This window comes from Melospiza georgiana, chromosome 4 (genome assembly GCF_028018845.1).
Source record: "Melospiza georgiana isolate bMelGeo1 chromosome 4, bMelGeo1.pri, whole genome shotgun sequence".
Classification (NCBI taxonomy): domain Eukaryota; kingdom Metazoa; phylum Chordata; class Aves; order Passeriformes; family Passerellidae; genus Melospiza; species Melospiza georgiana.
In genome coordinates, this window is record NC_080433.1 from 1,916,623 (window position 1) to 1,937,505 (window position 20,883).

At 43.5% G+C, this 20,883-nt stretch overlaps 1 protein-coding gene across 1 annotated transcript in view; it reads right to left on the reverse strand.

Annotated features, from left to right (window-relative positions):
• Positions 1-20,883, reverse strand: part of EXOC4 (exocyst complex component 4) — a 356,413-nt gene that overhangs the window by 36,087 nt on the left and 299,443 nt on the right. Inside the window, exons 13-14 of the mRNA XM_058023506.1 lie at positions 18,050-18,205; positions 12,534-12,712 (exon numbers count right to left, since the gene is read on the reverse strand). Of these exons, the coding sequence (XP_057879489.1) occupies positions 12,534-12,712; positions 18,050-18,205 (335 nt within the window). The remainder of the gene's footprint in view (positions 1-12,533; positions 12,713-18,049; positions 18,206-20,883) is intronic.

Consider the following 20,883-nt stretch of genomic DNA (forward strand, 5'->3'; position numbering starts at 1 on the left):
TTTTCCAGACTGCAAAGTGCTTAAAGAAAAGTGAGGATCAACCAAACCTTGAGTTTTGTTGAAGGAGTTGTAGGATGGAGCTCGAACTTATGTTGCCTCTCTGTTATATCATATTATATTATATTATATTATATTATATTATATTATATTATATTATATTATATTATATTATATTATATTATATTATATTATATTATATTATATTATATTATATTATATTATATTATATTATATTATATTATATTATATTATATTATATTCATATCGTATCATATCATATCATATTCCCTATACTAAACTATGCTAAAGGATACAGACAAAAGGCTACAAGATAATAAAGAAAACTCCTGACTCATTCCAGAGTCCTGACTCAGCTGATGGTGATTGGTCATTAATTAAAACAATTCCCATGAAACCAATGAAACAATCACCTGTTGGATAAACAATCTCCAGCCACATTCCAAAGCAGCAAAACACAGGAGAAGCAAATGAGAGAATATTGTTTTCCTTTTTCTCAGCTTCCCAGGAGAAGAAATCCTGGCAAAGGGATTTTTGAAATATGAAAATTTCATATTTCAAAATACGACAGTGACATTTTCATTCCAGCAAAGCTGAGAAAAATAAACTCAGCCCAGGCTTTGTCACCCAGGATTTCTGCAGGTGACTCCTGGCATGTTGTAGATGGATGGATGCAGATTGCCATATTCAATTAAACAAAATAAATATTAATTTATTAAATATATTTATGGAATTTTAAACAAAATATTAAACTAAAAACCCTGGAGCCACCCAGGTGTGAGCAGAGTGACCAGTGGCACATCTCAGTGGTTTAAACAGCACCAGGAGCAAAATAAATCCAAGGAGACAAACTCTGCACCCTGAACCTGAGGAAGGCACCTCCAAAACGCTCAGGATTTGCACAGCATTCCTAATTTCCTCTCTGGGGGAAAGGAAAAGCTCACAGAGACATTTTACAGCTCTGCTGGGGGAAAATCCCTCCCCTTTGGGAGAGGGATGCAGCAAGAAACTCCTGCTGAATTTCCAGTTCGCAGCTCCCTAAATTTGAATTTCTTCCTCCCTCCCCTCCAGAAGGGGTAACTCCAAAAAACACATGGAAATGGGAATTTGTCACGGGGGAAATGCTGGATTAAGCCTTTAGAGAGTCAGGGTTAACTCTCCTCTCTGCTGGGGATTTTCCTGGGGATCTCAGGCACCACTTTCCCTCTCAGTGCTTGAGTTCCCAGCAGGTAAAAAAGGTGGATAATGAGATTTTATCCATCACTGCCACTCCAGCAGTGTCTTCTGCTCCCACAGCTTTTAGCACCATGAGGAGATGATGCCACAAGGACACAAAATCGCTGCTGAAACACCTTCAAAAAGGAGAATATCTGATATTTCAAGGAAAAAGCTTTGGGTGAAGCCAAGCAGAATTAGAGATGTGATTATTTTTTAAAGGAGTGAGGTGTGAACTCAGATCCAACATCAAGGACTTATTTCAGTGGGATTTCTGCCAGGAAACCTCTGACTTCAACACCCAAAAAGCATGAAAAAGTTAATAATTTTTAAATATTTCACTATTTAGAAGCCACCTCTGTGTTAAGCCATGGTCTGTCCCTCTGGGTGAGGAAAATTTGTGAGGGGACAGGAATGTCACCAAGGTGTCCATGCCCAGCAAAAAGCCACTCCAAAGTACAGATCAGTCACCCCTTCTCCTAAATTGGTCCATTTGGGAATTCCATCTTTCTAGGAAAGGATTGGAATGAGCCATTAAAGCTGGAGCTGGATTTTGATTCTCCCACAGTTCAGAGGGAGTCCTGCCAGGAAACCTCTGACTTCCACACCCAAAAAGGATGAAAAAGTTAATAATTTTTAAATATTTCACTATTTAGAAGCCAGCTCGGTGTTAAACCATGGCCTGTCCCTGTGGGACAGAGTAAGGGAAAGGTGCTGCTGGTGAGGAAAATTTTGTGAGGGAATGTCACCAAGGAATGTCACCAAGGTGTCCATGCCCACCAAAAGGGGACTCCAGGGTACAGATCAGTCACTCCTTCTCCTAAATTGGTCCATTTGGGAATTCCAGGTCTCTAGGAAAGGATTGGAATGAGCCATAAAAGCTGGAGCTGGATTTTGATTCTCCCACAGGATTCATTTCCAGAGTTACAGGAATTTAGAAATCAAAGCTGGATTTTGGGGTTGACACTTTCTCTGGGCTTCTTCTCTGAGCTGTGAATATTTGGGCCTCTTAGATATGAACAAATACCCCAAATATTCACCCAGATACTGCTGCTTTTTTACCTAAATTGTTCCCTTTTATAGGGTTTAAATCCAGGGAAATAAAACACTCAGAGGAATGATTTCTCCCAGGATTCCCAAGATCATGGAATGGAAGGGAACCAAGAATGTTGGGAGGGAATTTTGAAGGCCATCACTCCAACCTTCAGGTATCTGGCACCTCACAGCTGAATTTGGGATGTCAGCTGCTTAAACTGTCCAAAATTCCCAGCATTTTACTGGGAATTCACCTTTTACTGGGATCAATGGCAAGGGTGTCAAAGGGACAGAGCTGCACTTGTAGGACAAACAGAAGTGAGGAGGAAACGAGCTCAGGGACAGCTGCTCATTAATTAATCTCCGAGCAGATTTCCACTAATGAGTCCTGTTCTCTCAGAGAAAAATTAGGGGTGTGCTGGGGGAAACTTAAGGAAGGGATTTCCCCTTGCAAAAGGTTCTGAGGAAGGGGAGAACTGCAAGGAAAAAAAGCAGGAAAGGAGAAGGGGAAGAAATGCAAGGAAAAGAAGTAAGAAAGAAGAAAGGGAAGAAATGCAAGGAAAAAAAAAAAGGAAGAAAGGGAAGAAGTGCAAGGAAAAAAAAAGGAAGAAAGGGAAGAAATGCAAGGAAAAAAAAAGACAAAAGAAGAAAGGGAAGAACTGCAAGGAAATAAAGGGAAAAAGGAGAAAGGGAATGGAAAAACTGCAAGGGAAAAAAAGGAAGAAATAAGAAAGGGAAGAACTGCAAGGAAAAAAAGCAAGAAAGGAGAAAGGAAAGAAATGCAAGGAAAAAAAAAAGAGGAAAGAAGAAAGAGAAGAACTGCAAGGGAAAAAAGCAAGAAAGGAGAAATGGAAGGGAAGAACTGCAAAGGAAAAAGGCAAGAAAGAAGAAAAGGAAGAAATGCAAGGGAAAAAAAAAGGAAGAAAGAAGAAAGGGAAGAACTGCAAGGGAAAAAAGCAAGAAAGGAGAAAGGAAGAACTGCAGGGGAAAAAAGAAAGAAAGAAGAAAGGGAAGGGAAGAACTGCAAGGAAAAAAAAAACCCCAAGAAATAACAAAGGAAGTGAAGAACTGCATGGAAAAATAAGAAAGAAAGAAGGAAAAGCAAAGCAAGAAGACAAAACCAAAGGGCCGGCACTCAGAACTTCCCATGTCCTTAAAATCCAAGTGCAGGAGAAGGGACAAAACTGGGAAAAAAAAAGAAAAAAAAAAGGCAAAAAAAAAAAGCATGCCGACCTTTGAGATGGCAAGGGAGAGCTGCAGCCCCATCAGCTGGGTAAACACGAATGACGAGCAGAGCCCAGGCTGTCAGCAGTGATAAAGAGCAGCCTAAACACTCTATTAGTTTTTCATTTGGGGAATTAATGTTTTTTACACACTCGGCGCTTAATGAATTGTCTCGTTAGCGCTGCCTGCCTGCCGAGCTCCTCGCCTGCCGCCGCTGCCGGGCATAAATTTCCCCAGGAAATTAGCGCTTTTAAAAAGGCAATAACTCCTCCAAAAAGTGGGTTTTCTGCAAAGATGCAGCCTTGGGAAAAAAGGATTATTGAGGGGGGAAGGAATCTGTTAAATAAAATAGAGGAGTAGCATAAGAGGTTCGAGTTCCATCCTACAACTCCTCCAAGCAAACTCAAGGTTTGGCTGATCCTCACTTTTCTTTAAGCACTTTGCAGTCTGGAAAGGGCATGAAAAACACTCAAAAACAAGTGATTCATTAAAAAAACTCCAAAAATGAGGTGTTTTTCATTAAAAATATGGGCTTTTTTCATATAAGGAAGCAAAATTGTGCAGGGAGAATGAAGAGCAGGATCCTAACACAGGATCAGGAACTGAGCTGATTTCACTATGGAAGGATTCCCTAAAAAAACATTTTGCTGGTTTTTTCCCTCAGCTTGGAAAATTCCTCTGTTAATTTTTTCTGCTTTCAGTCATTTGTGATGTAACTTTTCCAGAGCTTGCCCTCCTCAGAATTATTATTTCCTGGGCTGAATTGGAATATCTCAGAAAACAGAGAGGCAACATAAGAGGTTCAATCTCCATCCTACAGCTCCTCCAAGCAAACTCAAGGTTTGGCTGATCCTCACTTTTCTTTAAGCACTTTGCAGTCTGGAAAGGGCATGAAAAACACTCAAAAACAAGTGATTCATTAAAAAAACTCCAAAAATGAGGTGTTTTTCATTAAAAATATGGGCTTTTTTCATATAAGGAAGCAAAATTGTGCAGGGAGAATGAAGAGCAGGATCCTAACACAGGATCAGGAACTGAGCTGATTTCTCTATGGAAGGATTCCCTAAAAAAGTCCAGGATTTGCTGTTCCAGTGCTCCTCAGCTTGGAAAATTCCTCTGTTAATTGTCTATTTCCAGTCATTTATGATGTAACTTTCCCAGAACTTGCTCTCCTCAGAATTATTATTTCCTGGGCTGAATTCAGTTATCTCAGAAAACAGAGAGGCAACATAAGAGGTTCCAGCTCCATCCTACAGCTCCTCCTACCAAACTCAAGCTTTGGTTTATCCTCACTTTTCTTTAAGCACTTTGCAGTCTGGAAAGGGCATGAAAAACACTCAAAAACAATTGATTCATTAAAAAAACTCCAAAAACGAGGTGTTTTTTATTAAAAATATGGGCTTTTTTCATATAAGGAAGCAAAATTGTGCAGGGAGAATGAAGAGCAGGATCCTAACACAGGATCAGGAACTGAGCTCTGGTGCTGCCCAAGGTGCAGCCACGGAGGAGATCCTGTGAATAAATCCCTGCTTTAATCTTTAATTCTGCCCAGCCTCTGCTCTAGCTCAGCCTCCACAAGGCATCATCCTCTGGCAGTGGGAGCCATTCCCTGGGTGCTGTCCCTCCATCCCTTGTCCCCAGTCCCTCTCTGGCTCTCCTGGAGCCCCTGCAGGCCCTGCCAGGGGCTCTGAGCTCTCCCAGCTGTTTGCAGCAGCTTTGCTAGGTCCGAGTACATTTGCAGTTCTATCCAAGCTGTAAATGGTGATTAATTAGCAGCTGATCACCCCTGGTTTGGTTTGGACCTGACAGACCCCGTTTCACTCTGGGTGAGGGTGGCAGAGCTCCCTGTCCTTGCTCAAGGCCATTCCCACCCAGGAGACCAGACAGGGACCCCACTCCTTCATCAAACACCACCCCAAGCTCACTGAGGATGTGCTGGGGTCTGGAGCAGCCTGTGGAGAACATCTGGGAATCTCTGAGCATCCCAGATGCTGTGAGACGGACAAAAAGATCTGTGCACATCAGCCATGGCCAAGCAGATAAAATGCTCAAAAAGAGCTTTTCCTCCTTTTTCTCTGCTTTTCCTCAGAGCCAATGAGATCTGAGTGACTTTGCCCACCACCAGCAGCTCCCAGGCAAGGTTGATTCCTGTCATTTATGGGGGAATGATCCCACAAAGGAGGTTCAGAGCACCTGGAAGGGCACCTGGGCAGGATTTGTGCTCTTCCAGAAGAGCCCCAACTGCTCAGGCAGAGGGAAAGAAGAAATATTGGAAAATAAGGCTATTTATGAAGCTTAAATCAAAAGCTGGCACTTAGATGAAGTCATATTGAAGCAGCAGATATTCACCAGATAATCAGAGCACTCAAGGTTTACCTTGTTAATTTAATGGCAGATGGTTTGCATTTGGTGGAAATGTGCAGCTTTTTCTGCTTTAGACAGGAATTTACTTTTGTTGCAGTAACAAAGCCACAGCATTCACCAAGTCCTTCCTCTGCCCCAGGGCACGCCCGTGTTGATCATCTTTAATCTGGCTTTCAAATAAGGTTTTCTATTAATATATCTTTAAAAAAAATATATATTCTCCATGAGCAATCAATACAGCAAGATCTGCTACAAGTTCAGTGACAGGGACAAAAAAAAATCAGCTGCAGCTTCAGAGAAATAGAGCCCCATTTAGAGCTGAATTCAGTTCATTAGGGGGTTAAACACAAAGCTCAGCGCTGCTGGGTGGCCTGGCTGGGAAATGAGAGGCAGCAATTTCCCCTCCATTTGTGCTGAAAGCCCTCTGCACCTCTCTGGAGGGGCCTGAGAGTGACTTTAAGTGACAGCTCAGGGCTCAGTGTCCATTTCCAAGGGGCAGGATGCTCCTCTCTGCCATCAGAGCCCTCTCCAGGCTCAGGAGCCAAACGAGAGGCTGATGATCCTCCTGGGACAGAGTGGCCCAGGATGCTCTAAAGGCCCTCAGCAAGCTCTGAAAAGCATCTTGAGACCTGTGGCTGGAAAATGAGATGCAAATGCTCACTGTTATCATTAATAAAAGCAGGCAGTGGTAGAGAAATGCAGGGTTTTGGTTAAAAACTGTAAAAAACCTCATTTTTTTCTCTCTTGTTTTTCATCTAAGTCGGACAGAGGATACAGCAGTGAAGAGGCTGAATGGGCTCAGGGTGGGCTCCTGAAGGGATTTTCTCTTTGGGGAGAGGTAATGACAGGACAGGAAGGCCTCTCCTCACACCAATGGCTGTTTTTCCAGTTCGAAATGGAACGGTTTTTCCAGTTAGAACTGGAAATGCACTAAAATGCATTTTAGTTACTCATCAAGGATGACCCAGGCAAGGCCCACAGAGAGAAAGTGGACACGACACACTGGGCAGATAAAGATTTCTCCACACAGAGGAGGTGAACACGACACACTGAGCAGATAAAGATTTCTCCACACAAAGGGCCTGAGGGAAGGGCAGCTCCTGAGCTGTGACAGCCATGGACACTCGGCACAAATGTAAAAAATTTAATTCCAATGAATTTTCTGGAAGAGAAAGACTGGAAGAGGTTTTAGAGTGACTTCTGTGAGCCAGAGAGAAGTTTGAGAAGAGGATCCATGTTTGATAGGAGGATCCATGTTTGATAAGAGGACCCATGTTTAATAAGAGGATCCATGTTTGGTAAGAGGATCCATGTTTAATAAGAGGATCCATGTTTGATAAGAGGATCCATGTTTAATGGGAGGATCCATGTTTGATAACAGGATCCATGTTTGGTAAAAGGATCCATGCTTGAGAAGAAGACCCATATTTGATAGGAGGATCCATATTTCATAAGAGGATCCATGTTTGATAAGAGGATCCATGTTTGATAAGAGGATTCATGTTTAATAGGAGGATCCATATTGAAAGAATTTCCTGCCCAGGTCATTGGCACAGAAGCCAAGACAGACAGAAGGATAAATCAGAGAAACTGCAACTGCCTGTTCAATGAGCACCTTGTTTGTCTCTTGTGACCAATGAGTAAAGTGCAAACTGATGAGTTGTGTAAGAATGTATAAAAAGCATCAATGCTGGAATAAAAACAGTTTGAAACCTTCTGGAAATGGAGTCTGTTGCTTTATGTTGTGACCTTCTCATCTGTGACAAAAACAATCCTGATTTAGCTGAGCTGGAGGAGCTCAGGGCCTGCAGGGGCTCCAGCAGAGCTGCAGAGGGACTGGGGACAAGGCCTGCAGGGACAGCACACAGGGAATGGCTCCCACTGCCAGAGGGCAGCCATGGGTGGCATCTTGGCAATGAGGAATTCCTGCCTGGGCTGCCATTGCCAGCTGGGGCTGCCTCTGATCCCTGCAACGCCCAAGGACAGAGTTTGGAGCCCCCTGGGACAGTGGGAGGTGTCCCTGCCATGGATGGGGTGGCACTGGATGGGATTTAAGGTCCCTTCCCACCTAACCCATTCCAAAGCAATTCCAAACTCTAATTTTAAGCCTGTCAGTCATTGTCTGATGATCACAGCAATCTGAAGTCAGGAGGTGCCAAGAATTTAAAGGGCAGCTCCAGCTCCAGAAGCCAACAGCTCATCTTTCATCCTCCTCCCCACAAACAAGCAATGGTCTTAAAAATGTTCAAAATCTTTAAAAAGATTGCCCCAACTCCTTCATGGCTCACAATAATTCCTTCTCTAAAATATTCAGGGAAACTCAGGAGGGTGAAGCTCCACAAAGGAAAAGGATGAGGTTGTGCTCTGTCTGCAGCACAGAAGATGAGGAGGGGAAACCCATCTTCCATTTTCTTATAAAACCCCTTTAAAAGTGACTCAATTCCCTCAGCAAATTCACCTTCTCCAGCAGCTTTAATCCTTAAATGGTTATTGTCAAAAAGGAGTTTGCATTCCCTCAAAAGACAAGAGCAGAGGGAAATGACTTTGTCATATCTGACTGGTTTGGGAAATAAAAAATCCAATTCTGAGGGGGAGCAGATAAGGGCAGAGCCATGGAAGAGCCATCAGCTGAGCAAACACCACATAATGAACAGAGCAGAGACTGCCCAGAGAGATAAAACTCTCCAGGAGCAAGGCTGGGTTTAAATGAGGGATAATTGTGGCACGTCCACAGCCAAAGATTATGGAATTTTATCTCTGGGAAGGGGCCTTTGACAGCCTCACCCCAAAGCCACTGTAGGGTTTCCCAAAATCAGAGCTGCCCAGCTCCACCTTGTGCTTTCTGGATGTTCAGAGCTGTTTCTGAGGGAATTTATTATTTATAATTTTTTAAAGTTATATTATATTATATTATATTATATTATATTATATTATATTATATTATATTATATTATATTATATTATATTATATTATATTATATTATATTATATTATATTATATTATATTATGTTATGTTATGTTATATTACATCCTAAATATAATTTTATGCATAAAATATAAATTTATATTATATTTTATTTAAAATATATAAATTTTATAAATATAATCTATATAATTTATATATTTCATAAAATATATAAATATTTCATAATTAAAGATAAAAATATAATATAGAATAGAAATACAAAATATGTAAATGTACAAATACATAAATACTATAATATATGTAAATATATATTTATATATGAATAAAAATATATAATATATAATATATAATATATAACATATAACATATAATATATAATATATAATATATTATATATTATACATTATATTTTATAAAATATATAAATATTTCATAATTAAAGATAAAAATATAATATAGAATAGAAATACAAAATATATATACAAATACATAAAATATTATTAAATATATAAATATATATTTCTATATGAATAAATATACATAATATATAATACATAATACATAGTATATAATATATACTATATAATATATAGTATACACTATATACTATATACCATATTATATATTATATAATATATATTATATATAATATATAATAGATATTCATAAAATATACATGAACATACAAAATACACCAATATATAAGGATAAAATATAAAATATATAAATATATAATAAAATATATTTATTATTTGTTGGCATCCAAGGAAGTTTTGCTGGAAAATCTGCTGCCTTCCCCCAGGGCCACCACCTCCATGTGGGCCTGTTGAGATCAGGGAATTTCTGGCACTGCACCAAAATTTCAGGTCCTGATCACTCCCTGAACACTTGGGTGATGCCCTGAGTGGGAGCAGGACTGAATCTCAACTTGTTGGGGCAGAGAAGAGAAACAATAAAGGATGAAAATTTCATTTATAAGCAGGAGGTCGTGACAGCCTCTGTCATTTCCTACCCCTGCTCCTTCTTCCCCTGGTTCCTGACACCCTGGATTTGTGCACAGACATTTTAGGATGAAGTTATTACAAAGGAAGATGAATTTTTATTGTCAGGAGATGCTGCCTAGTGAAATATTACACTTTGTGCTTTTATGTTTATTCACCACCGTGTGGAACGTCCTCTCCGAGGCCTCAAAGTCATGCTGGTGCCCTTTAATAGCTGGGAAATATTGATTTATTAAAAAACCTGAGTTCCAACCAGACCTCAAATTATAAATGATGTTTTATTTTAACAGCTCTGACTGTTCGAGCATAAATCCTCAGCCCCAAGTAACTAAATAAATATTTGGCTACTGAACTTTGATAGCATTTCCCACTGGGTTTTGTTTAATTTTGTTATTTGTTTAATAACAAAAAAAAAAAAAAGCTAGAACAGAGCAAATGTTGTCACCCAGGTATGGAGAAGTCAAAGTCTGGGTTACAGGAATATTAGGGACAATACAGGAGTTGGCAGAATCTTTTTAAAGATTTTTAACATTTTAAAGACCATTGATTGTTTGTAGGGAGGAAGATGAAAGATGAGCTGGACTAATTTGGGTTTTAATTGTATAACCTTAATTTTCCTTCTGAATCCAAAGGATCTGATGAGGGAAAACTGAGTGAGGAGTTCCAAGTCCTGCTCGAGAGCAGAGTTAGAAGCCACAGGAAGGATTTCAGTCACCCAGAGAGGTTCTACTGCCAAGAATGATTTAATGGTCATAAAACACCATGAATTTGTTCAGCACCAGCAAATTTCCCTTGTGAAATTCCCAGAAAAAAAAAAGTTCGAGATGACTTTCAATTCCAAGCTCCCAGGAGAGCTCAGCCCTCAATCCTGGGCATCTTCCCTCAGGATTCTGCTCCAAATTTCCAAACCAAACTGCAGAAATTCCAGCAATTCCCTGTATCCTCACACATTCCCCTGAGTCCCGGGTTCCCCTCGAGCTGTGTGGGTTTTTTACTCCATGATTTTCCTTTTCCCATTGCACCCCCTGAGACAGCAGGGCATGCTCAGGATGTGTCAAACACACAGGATTTCATTCCAGGGATGCTGGGCAGGAGGAAGAGCTCAAAGCAAGACAAAGCTGTTGGAATTTTGAAATTTGCTGAGAATTGGAGATTTCTGTGCTGCCAGGCACTGACCCCCAAGAGAACCCTGTACTGACCTGAGGCCTGGAGAAGCTTCCAGAATGGAATGATGGAACTGGGATTGTGGGAGTGCAGTTTGAACAGAAGTGTGTGAGATCACAGGGTGGGAAATCCAGAGTTTAAGGGTTTAGAATGCAGTAATGGATATAGAGCAAGGAGGAGGTTTTGGAGCAGTGCTGGTCCTTCTTCTTCACCTTCTTCTCCATGAGTTTGGGTGGTTTTGTGTCATTGGATAAAAAAGTCTCCATTGCAGGGCATGGGTGGTTGGGTATTGGGTTAAAAGTGAAAATAATTTAGGTGTCATTTATTAAAAGGCCTCATAGAGAGCGAGATGGGGCTCTATTTTTAGTTTGTTATTGAAGTGCTGCAGAACTCAGGGTTTGTGAGACTATGACAGATAACCACTGATAAACATCTGAGTCCCAACAAGAAATACCATCTCACACGTTTAACCCCAGCCTTGGCAAAAAGAAGATAAGCTCAACAACCTGCTGTCCCTCAATTCCTAATTATCCCAAATGCAATCAGCAATTAACTCCTTGGAACCCTGGGTGCTGAGAATTTGAGATTTCTGTGCTGCCAGCACTGACCCCCAAGAGAGCCCTGCACTGAGCTGAGGCCTGGAGAAGCTTCCAGAATGGAATGATGGAACTGGGACTGTGGGTGTGCAGTTTGAACAGGAGTGTGTGAGATCACAGGGTGGGAAACCCAGAGTTTGACCTTGAGAGGAAAACTCCCCCCTTGTGCAGGATCCCTGCTGCAGCAGAGCCACAGCTGGCACTGCAGGAGGGCTGAGCCCCCCTGGCATGGGGATGGGGCTGGGACACCCCCCTGGCACACAGGGGGCAGCTCCTGCTCTCACTCTGGCAGGAATTTGTTTCCTTTTTTGTACTATTGCATTTGTATTTTTGGTTTTCTTAGTAAAGAACTTTCCTATTCCCATATCTTTTCCTAGTAAAGAACTATTCTGATTCCCATATATTTCCCTAGTAAAGATCTGTTATTCCTACTCCCACATCTTTCCCTGAGAGCCCCTTAACTTCAAAATTACAATAATTCAGAGGGAGGGGGTTTATTTACATTCTCCATTTCAGGAGAGGCTCCTGCCTTCCTCAGCAGACACCTGTCTGTTCAAACCAGGACAGATTGCCACCAACACCATGACCCACAGGCTGTCAGGTAATTTCTGACTCTGTCAGTGGGGTTTTTTTGTACTATTATATTTGTATTTTAATTTTCCTAGTAACCTCTTATTCCTATTCCCATATCTTTGCCTGAGAGCCCCTTAACTTCAGAATTACAATAATTCACAGGGAAGGGGTTTGCATTTCCCATTTCAGGGGAGGCTCCTGCCTCCCTCAGCAGACACCTGGCTTTCCAAACCCAGACAGCAATGATGCCCCTGGAGCCCTCCCAGTGCCCCCAGAGGAACAAACAGACGAAGCTGCTTCACTTTCTGTTTCCCTCTAACACAAACCCCTTCGTGGAGCAGGAACACAACCTGCTCAAACCCTGAATTTCTGCTGTCCCCATGCCCAGGCAGAGGTTTCCCATGGGATTTACTCACTCTGGGCAGCAGAGAGGCTGGAGAAAGCTGCCTTGGTGCGTGCTGCCAGCCACTCCAGGCTCTCGTGCAGGTTGGCCAAGGCTTTGAGGTCACTGACGTCCCGCAGGATCTCCTGCTGAGGGATCAGTTTGTCTCCCAAATTCCCGATCAAAACTTCGGATTCCTTGCCAAATGCAGCCCTGAAATGGAAAGCAAAGCCCCCCTGAGGAACGTGGATCAGTTTGTCTCCCAAATTCCCGATCAAAACTTCGGATTCCTTGCCAAATGCAGCCCTGAAATGGAAAGTGTTGGGAAGGATGAAAGTTTGACATGGAGGTCTCACAGATATGTGTGCTTAGCAGAAAGCTTTTTAAATGTGGAGTCTGATGGAGGAATAGAGCAAGTTTTGATCTAGAAGATCTAGAAGAAAAGAATTGCTGAGCCAGTCTCACTGGATAACCAAGGAGGCAAAGGGTGTGTGAGTTAGAAGGGGTTTTTATGGCTTAGAGCAAAGGATAAACCCACCCCAAACAAGAAGATGTTTTTATCAAGCACAAAGAGAGCACAGGCAAACAAGGCAGCAAATGGTGCAAGTAGAAAAAAGGTCTCAGAATTTTCCACTGCAAGAAAACTGAAAAACAACTTCTAGCTCAAACTGTAATGTACTGACTTTGAGTGATTGGAGAACAGTAACATGAATATGGTAATTAAAGTAGTTATGACAGGCTATAGATAACAGTTCAGGTATAGATTGGTTCTACTGCATTAAGGTGCTCAGCAAAGAGAAGTCTGTAATGCATTGTAACCAAAACCAAAGGGGCTCCAGGCCTGCCTGCAGCTGGAGCTGACAGCTGTGGGCACAGCTCTGTCACCCACCCTGGGCTGCTGTGACACCTTGGATACAATAAACTGCATTTTGTATACAATAAACTGCATTTTGGATACAATAAACTGCATTTTGGAGAGCCCCTGGAGTCCCACATCCCTCATTCAGGCTCTTACAGGAAAGCAAAGCCCCTCTGAGGAATGTGAATCAATTTGTCTCCCAAATTCCCAATCAAAACTTCGGATTCTTTGCCAAAAGCAGCCCTGAAATGGAAAGCAAACCCCCCCTCCCCGAGGAATGTGGAATCAGGGACTGCAGGAGAATCTTTTCTGTTATCAGTCTTGGAAGAGAAGTGTCACCATGATATTTTCTGAAAAATCCTCTTTGCCCAGGATTTCTTCTCCTGGGAAGCTGAGAAGCCTCAGAGAAAAAGGAAAACAATATTATCTCATTTGCTTCTGCTGTGTTTTGCTGCTTTGGAATGTGGCTGGAGATTGTTTATCCAACAGGTGATTGTTCCATTGGTTTCATGGGAATTGTTTTTAATTAATGACCAATCACAGTCAAGCTATGTTGGGACTCTGGAAGGAGTCAGGAGTTTTCATTATTATCTTTTAGCCTTCTGTCTGTAACCTTTCTGTATTCTTTAGTATAGTATTCTTTAATATAATATATAACATAAAATAATAAATTAGTCTTCTGAGAACACGGAGTCAGATTCACTCATTCCTTCTCTGTCCTGGGGACCCAGTAAATATCACAGTGAAAGGTATGTTTTGAGATGAGAAATAAAATATTGCTTAGTTTCGTGTTGTAAAATTGTATAAACATATGAAATTTAATGATATATGGTATTATTACGAATATTTTTTAAAACTTTAAATTTTTTTAAATCTTTAAATTTTTTAAACAGAATTAGTGATATGAGTTGAATCCAAGTTCTTTTCCCACTGCTTGTCCCTCTCCAAGGCAGAGCTGGGAACATCTCTGGGGTTTATCAGCAGAGGCTGGGATTGCTTCTCTTCCTCCCCTCACTGCTGTGGTTTGGAATGGGAGGAAATCCAGTTTGTTTTGATTCTTACTACTTTCTTTCTTTTAGTTTCTAATAAAAAACTTTAAATAAAATTCTTTTTTTTAAATAAAAAACTTTTAATAAAATTTTCTTTGTAGCCTTTTAAATGTTTTAAACTTACTTTACCTTTCTCCTAATCCTATCTCACGACATGAAAGAAGTACATTAATAATTAACCAACATTAAAGCACACCACACTCATCAACACATTAATTAGGAAATTTTAAAATTGAAAAAATCTTGAATTAACAAACCAAAATCACTACACTCACCAAGCTCTAAAATGCCCCAGCAGGTCCCTGTGGCCCAATCCCAATGGACTAATAATAATAATAATAATAATAATAATTCTTGCCAATTAATGGGAATAATTCCCAATTAATGGGAAATTCTGCATGTGCCTTCTGACATCTCCTCACTCAGGGGTTAAGACAACAAAATCAATCTCTGTTCACAGGCTGAGGATTATTTTTTGCAAAGATGTTTACTGTTTGGATTATTTTTAGTTAAATAAATGAGTTACAGGAAAGCTGGGGAGGGAAGGAAAGCTGGGCATGGATCTGTTTTGCTGGTGGTGAACTTTCAGGATTTGTTTAATTTCCCAATATTCATAAAGAGATGCTGCTGAGTAGTTCCACATCCAAAAAAAGGAACATTTCCCAAATTTCATCAGGCTTGAACCTTCTTTTCCAGGAAGGGATGGGCAGTCCTGCCCTGCTAGCCAAGAATTATGGTCCATGAACACCAAATATTGAAATTTTAAATATCTTAGAGGTTAAATGATAATGAAATGAGCTCTCATTCTCTGCTAACTAAGGAACCCATAGGAGCTGCTTCCCTCTGCAGTGTCCAGGCTGAATTATTCCCAATTCATCAGCAGTGCCAAGAGGAAGAAGCAGCAGCAGCAGTGAAGAAATCTGTTGAAATCATGTTCCTTTGTATTAGGAGAAAAGGCTGCTTAAATGGGAAGAGGATGACAAAAAAATTGGACAAGCAATTATTAATTTTATTTTGAAGTTTTCAGGAGGGATCTATTCAACCTTCCTCCCATCCTGGAGGAAGTTTCTAAGCCATCAATTGGCTAAATCTGGCCCAGACCAATTATTATGATTTAAATTGATGCCACAGGAACTGGGGCTTAGCAGATGATGCTCTGTGCAAACAGAAAAGATCTTTGTCCTAAACCTGGGCTGAAAGAAGCCACAGCACAGGAGCTTTTCCCAGGAAATTCAGTGTGGATGACTTGAAGTCTTGCTACTGGAGCTCCTGTGCCACAAAATACTTCAATGAATGGCCAGGAGAATGGAATTAATGGAATAAAATGCACGTTAGGATGAAAAAGTTGCTTCTGTCAGCATCAGCCATCTGGTTTTACCTGGCCAGGAATTTCCACTCAGCCAGCAGAGCCCACTGGAGCTTTGCTATCCCAAAATGATGGATCAGGAACCACAGGGAGAGCCAGGAGGGGCTTCCCAGGTGAGGAAATGAAGGATAAAAGAGAAAGCAAGTGAGAAAATGAAGGGTAAAAGTGAAAGCAGGTGAGGACTGAATCCATGAAATTCAACTCAGGGCCTGCACAGAGACCTCAAGGGCTCTCCCTGCTCCCCTGGGGATGTTTTAAATCCCTGCCCAAGCTGCAAACCCTTCTGTGACCCCACAAATCCCATCCTCTCCAGGCTGTAGCCTCCCTGTCACGGCGCTTCCAGGCAGGGAAGGAGGAAAATGACAAAAATGACAATCTGGGCAAATTAGACTTGTTATTTTCAACAGCTTCTCCTCCTCCTCCTCCACTTTTACAGCCAAGTGCCAATCAAGGAAGTGATGAATAGGGATGGGAATGTGCAGCCTTTGGAATCTCACAGGAGCTGAGCCATTCCCAGCGTGCAGGGAAAGGGAATCTGCTCCTTCCAGGCTTTCATGGCATGAAAGGTTGGAACAACCTGGTCTGGGCACACAGAGTTGTCTCCAAAAGAATTCCTGCTGGGAATATTGGGATTTTTCATTTGCTCCCCTGAGTTAGATCCTGGAGTTGGGATGGAGGGGAAGCTCCACCATGGTTGTGGCTCAAATTAAAGATTTCTTTGACAGATTTTGGGAATTAAAGATTCCTTTGACAGATTTTGGGAATTAAAGCTTCCTTTGGCAGATTTTGGGAATTCCTGCCCAGTACAACCAGCTGGCCCTTCCTTTAGGTCAGAAAATGCTGCTCCCTTCACCACGTGGGTGACCAGAGCAGCACCAACCAGCAGGACCAGGATTTGCCCAGATTCAAAACCAATTTCCTTCCCCACTCCCAGGCATTTCCCTGAGTGGGATCCCAAAGACAGCTCCCAAATGGCGTTGTCTGAACAGCACAGTGAGCAGAAATTGCACCAGGAAAGGATTAGGTTGGGTATTGGGAAGATTTCTTCCCCCAAAAGGCTGCCCAGGGCAGGGGTGGAGTCCCCATCCCTGGAGGGATGTAAAGCCATGTGGATGTGGCACTTGGGGACATGGTCAGTGGTGGCCTTGGCAGGGCTGGGAATGGTTGGACTGGGTGATCTCCAAAGCCTATCCCAATTCCCAAATGATTCCTTGATTCCCCTGTGGACACCACAGCTGTGAAAACACCATAAATCTGTTCCTGCTTTTTGCTGCTGCTCTCCTTGAAACCCTTTCCCAACTTCCCACTGTTGGGAAGATGAAACAGGAAAGCCTTATAAATATGATTGTCTGGCAAAAGATTTTGAGAATATGGAAACTATGAGTGAGATTGAAATGAAAGCAAGCTTTGAGATCCCTCAGTTACTGAACAACTGGAAAACCATGGTGTGGCTGGCTGAAGGTGATCCCCTTGTGATGGAACAACAGCCTCTGCTTGCAGACAGGCCCAAGGGTCAGAGCAGACCCTACAGCTTGGCAGAAGGGGCCCAAAGAGGAGTTTTTAGGGTTTAAAATGTAACACAGTGTGGTAATGTAATGGTTCTTATAGGCTGTATGGAAATGCTATAGGATTTGTATCTTGGACTTGATGGGTTAGTGACAATTAGAATATTCAACACAGAAGAAAATTTATTGTCTTGTAATGGGAACCTCACCATCTTACCCTTTTACTCTCTTACCTTTTTTACTCCCTTACTCTCTCACCCTCTCATCTTCTCTCGGGCCTGCTCTGAGCTGTGGCTGCAGCTTCAGCAGGGCCCTGCACCCAGGCCCTTTGCAATGAACCCCAAATCCCAAATCCCAGCAGGGCCCTGCACCCAGGCCCTTTGCAATAAACCCCAAATCCCAGCAGGGCCCTGCACCCAGGCCCTCTGCAATAAACCCCAAATCCCAGCAGGGCCCTGCACCCAGGCCCTGTGCAATAAACCCCAAATCCCAGCAGGGCCCTGAACCCAGGCCCTTTGCAATAAACCCCAAATCCCAGCAGGGCCCTGCACCCAGGCCCTGTGCAATAAACCCCAAATCCCAGCAGGGCCCTGCACCCAGGCCCTGTGCAATAAACCCCAAATTCCAGCAGGGCCCTGCACCCAGGCCCTTGGCAATAAACCCCAAATTCCATGACCTGGCTTCAGAAATCTCTTGTCTCCGTCCGTCCCGACCATGCTGCCCCCTGATGATCCAACATCCCACCATTTACCACACCCCACCATTTTTTACCTTATGAAATCCTCCTCCTCCTCTCTCTTGGGCCTGAGCTGCTTGGGCTGAGCCATGCTGCTCCAGTTGGGCAGGGATTTCAGGAGCCTGCTGATATCATCGTCCTTGGCCCAGGAGGCGCTGATCACCAGCTTCTCATCCGACTGCACGATGGTCCTGCAGGGAGAGCAGCCACAAACACCTCAGGCAGGAGCACATCCTGCTTTTAGGGATATTTGCATTTAATTCTGCGTCGTTCATTGCATTCCACATCACACACATGGGGACTCAGTAGTGAGGAAAGGATCCGCACATGGAGGGACAGCAACATGGATGGACAGGGTGGGAAAATCTCCATAACATACAGCTCCTGATGGACTTTGAGACATCTTCTAAGGGAAAAAAGGGCCGTTTTCCTAAATTCTGCAAGCCTGGGAATTCAGTTTGGCACCCAGCTGGAGGAGGTCACCCTGCACTGGTGTCTCCATGGATCATTTCCCTCTGGGATCTCAGTGCAGCTCAGCAGCCTGTGCCCATGGTGGGGTCAGTGCCAGGTGGGACCAGCCCAGGACACCTGCCTGGGAGCCACCACCTCCCCCAAAGCTGGGCCAGCCTGGGGACCAGGGTAGAAAGGGAATGAAAGGTCCAGGATCTTCTTTCCAAGTCATCCAAAGCATCTCCTGATGGAGATTCCAGCTAAATCCTGTGTGGGAAACTGAGTTAGGGATTGCAGCGGGTTCCAATGGGAAAGAATTTCCCTGTTTTGTGCTTTTGCCAGGGTAACTGATCTGAATTCCTGACTGGGAATTCCAGGAGACAAACAGGATGCTGTATTTGGAGGAGTCAATCCAGGACCTTAAAGATTCTCAATTCCACCTCTGCCATGGCAGGGACACCTCCCACCATCCCAGGCTGCTCCAATTCTTCCTTGGGCATTGCAGGGATCAGGGGCAGCCCCAGCTGTTCTGGGAATCCCTTCCCAAAATCCCACCCCAGGCTCCCTCTCCAGGGAATTCCCTCCATTCCCAGCTCTCCCAGCCTGCCATTGGATCCATCCCCACCCCGACTCCTCTCTAGGAAGGAATTTTGGGGTCTGGGGGCTTCACTGGCAATCTCAGCACTCCAGGAAGGGTCTCCCTTCCCTTCTCCATCCCCAGCTTCCATAAAAATCCCTGGGGATGGATTCTGAGTGTCCCAAATCCCAGAATGGTTTGGGTGGGAAGGGCCCTTCAAGCCCATCCCATTCCAATGCCACCATCCCAGGCTGCTCCAGCCTGGCCTTGGGCACTGCAGGGATCAGGGGCAGCCCCAGCTGCTCTGGCAGTGCCAGCCCAGGCAGGAATTCCTCATTGCCAAGATGCCACCCATGGCTGCCCTCTGGCAGTGGGAGCCATTCCCTGGGTGCTGTCCCTGCAGGCCTTGTCCCCAGTCCCTCTGCAGCTCTGCTGGAGCCCCTGCAGGCCCTGCAATGTGCTGGGAGCTCTCCCTGGAGCCTTCCCTGCTCCAGGGGAACATTCCCAGCTCTCCCTGGAGCCTGCCCTGATCCAGGGGAACATTCCCAGCTCTCCCAGTCTGCAATGGATGGAGCCAACAGAGACACCCCAGCACCCCCTGACAGGGACCTGGCAGAGCCATTCCAGCCACACTGTCCCAGCTCCAGGCTGGAATTCTGGGGCAGAGATGAGGTGCCAGCAGCATTATTGGGGAATAAATAGAAATAAAAACAACAACACCCCGAGCATCTGCGTTTTGCAAAGGAAAACAGCAAGAAAGGAGCCAGCTCTGATCCATCCTGAAGAGAACAGCTCATGTCTCATCCCACCATTTCCCCATCCACCAGGAAAACAAGCTCAGCTCAGGAACCACACAGGATTTGTGAAAACGAATTTGTCACATGCGCTTGCAAACAAATTTTCCTTCCCTCTGAGTTTCATGTTCAATCTGTCACACACAAAAAGGCTGAGTTTTGTTTCCAGGCACACAAGACCTCAACATTCCTGTTTGGCCTTCTGCTGCTGGGAGGGAGGTGGTTCTTTTCCACTCAGGATAGGAAAAAAAATATAATTTACAAAAAGGTCTTTTATTTTTCACCCTGGTGAAAACTGAGGGCGGATAAAAAAGCTCCACCAGCAGCTCTGACATCTGAGAGGGAAAAAGGGGTTTGATGCTATCTGGGCATTGCTGTGCCAAGGCAGGACAACTGTTCCAGGAACACATCAGCCAGGGCTTTGTCCTCTGCACATTTAAATGACTGCAGTAATACTCTCCTTCCCTTGGGAGTCTATTTCACACTTGAACAAATCCAGCTCTTGGATAAAGAAACTCCTGATACCGAGCTGGTGTTTTATTTTCCTCAATTTCATCCCATTACTCCCCGTTATTTCCCCTCTCAGCTCAGCTCTCTCCACGTCCACTGTTTGCTCTCTTCAATTATTTCCAGCCTTATCGTGGCCCCTCAGACACCCAGGGCTCCAGGGCATCTTTGGGAGTGTCCTGATGGAGTCACACAGAGCCACTCTCTGTTTTATGGTCCTCATTACCCTCTAAAATCCCAATTTTTTGCGGAGTCAGTGCTGGGGAGGAGGATGGGATGCTCCAACAAGCTGCAAACTCCACCTGGTGACCTCCTTTTCCAGGGTCAGAGTTTTCCAAAAGCCTAATCCACAATTCCTGCTTTCCCCACCTTTTGGTGGTGCCCACGAGTTAAACAGAGCCACTCTCTGTTTTATGATCCTTATTACCCTCAAAATCCCAACTGTTTGTGGAGTCAGTACTGGGGAGGATGTTGGGATGCACTGAGAAGCTGCAAACTCAGCCTGATGTCCTTCTTTTCCAGGGTCAGAGTTTTCCAAAAG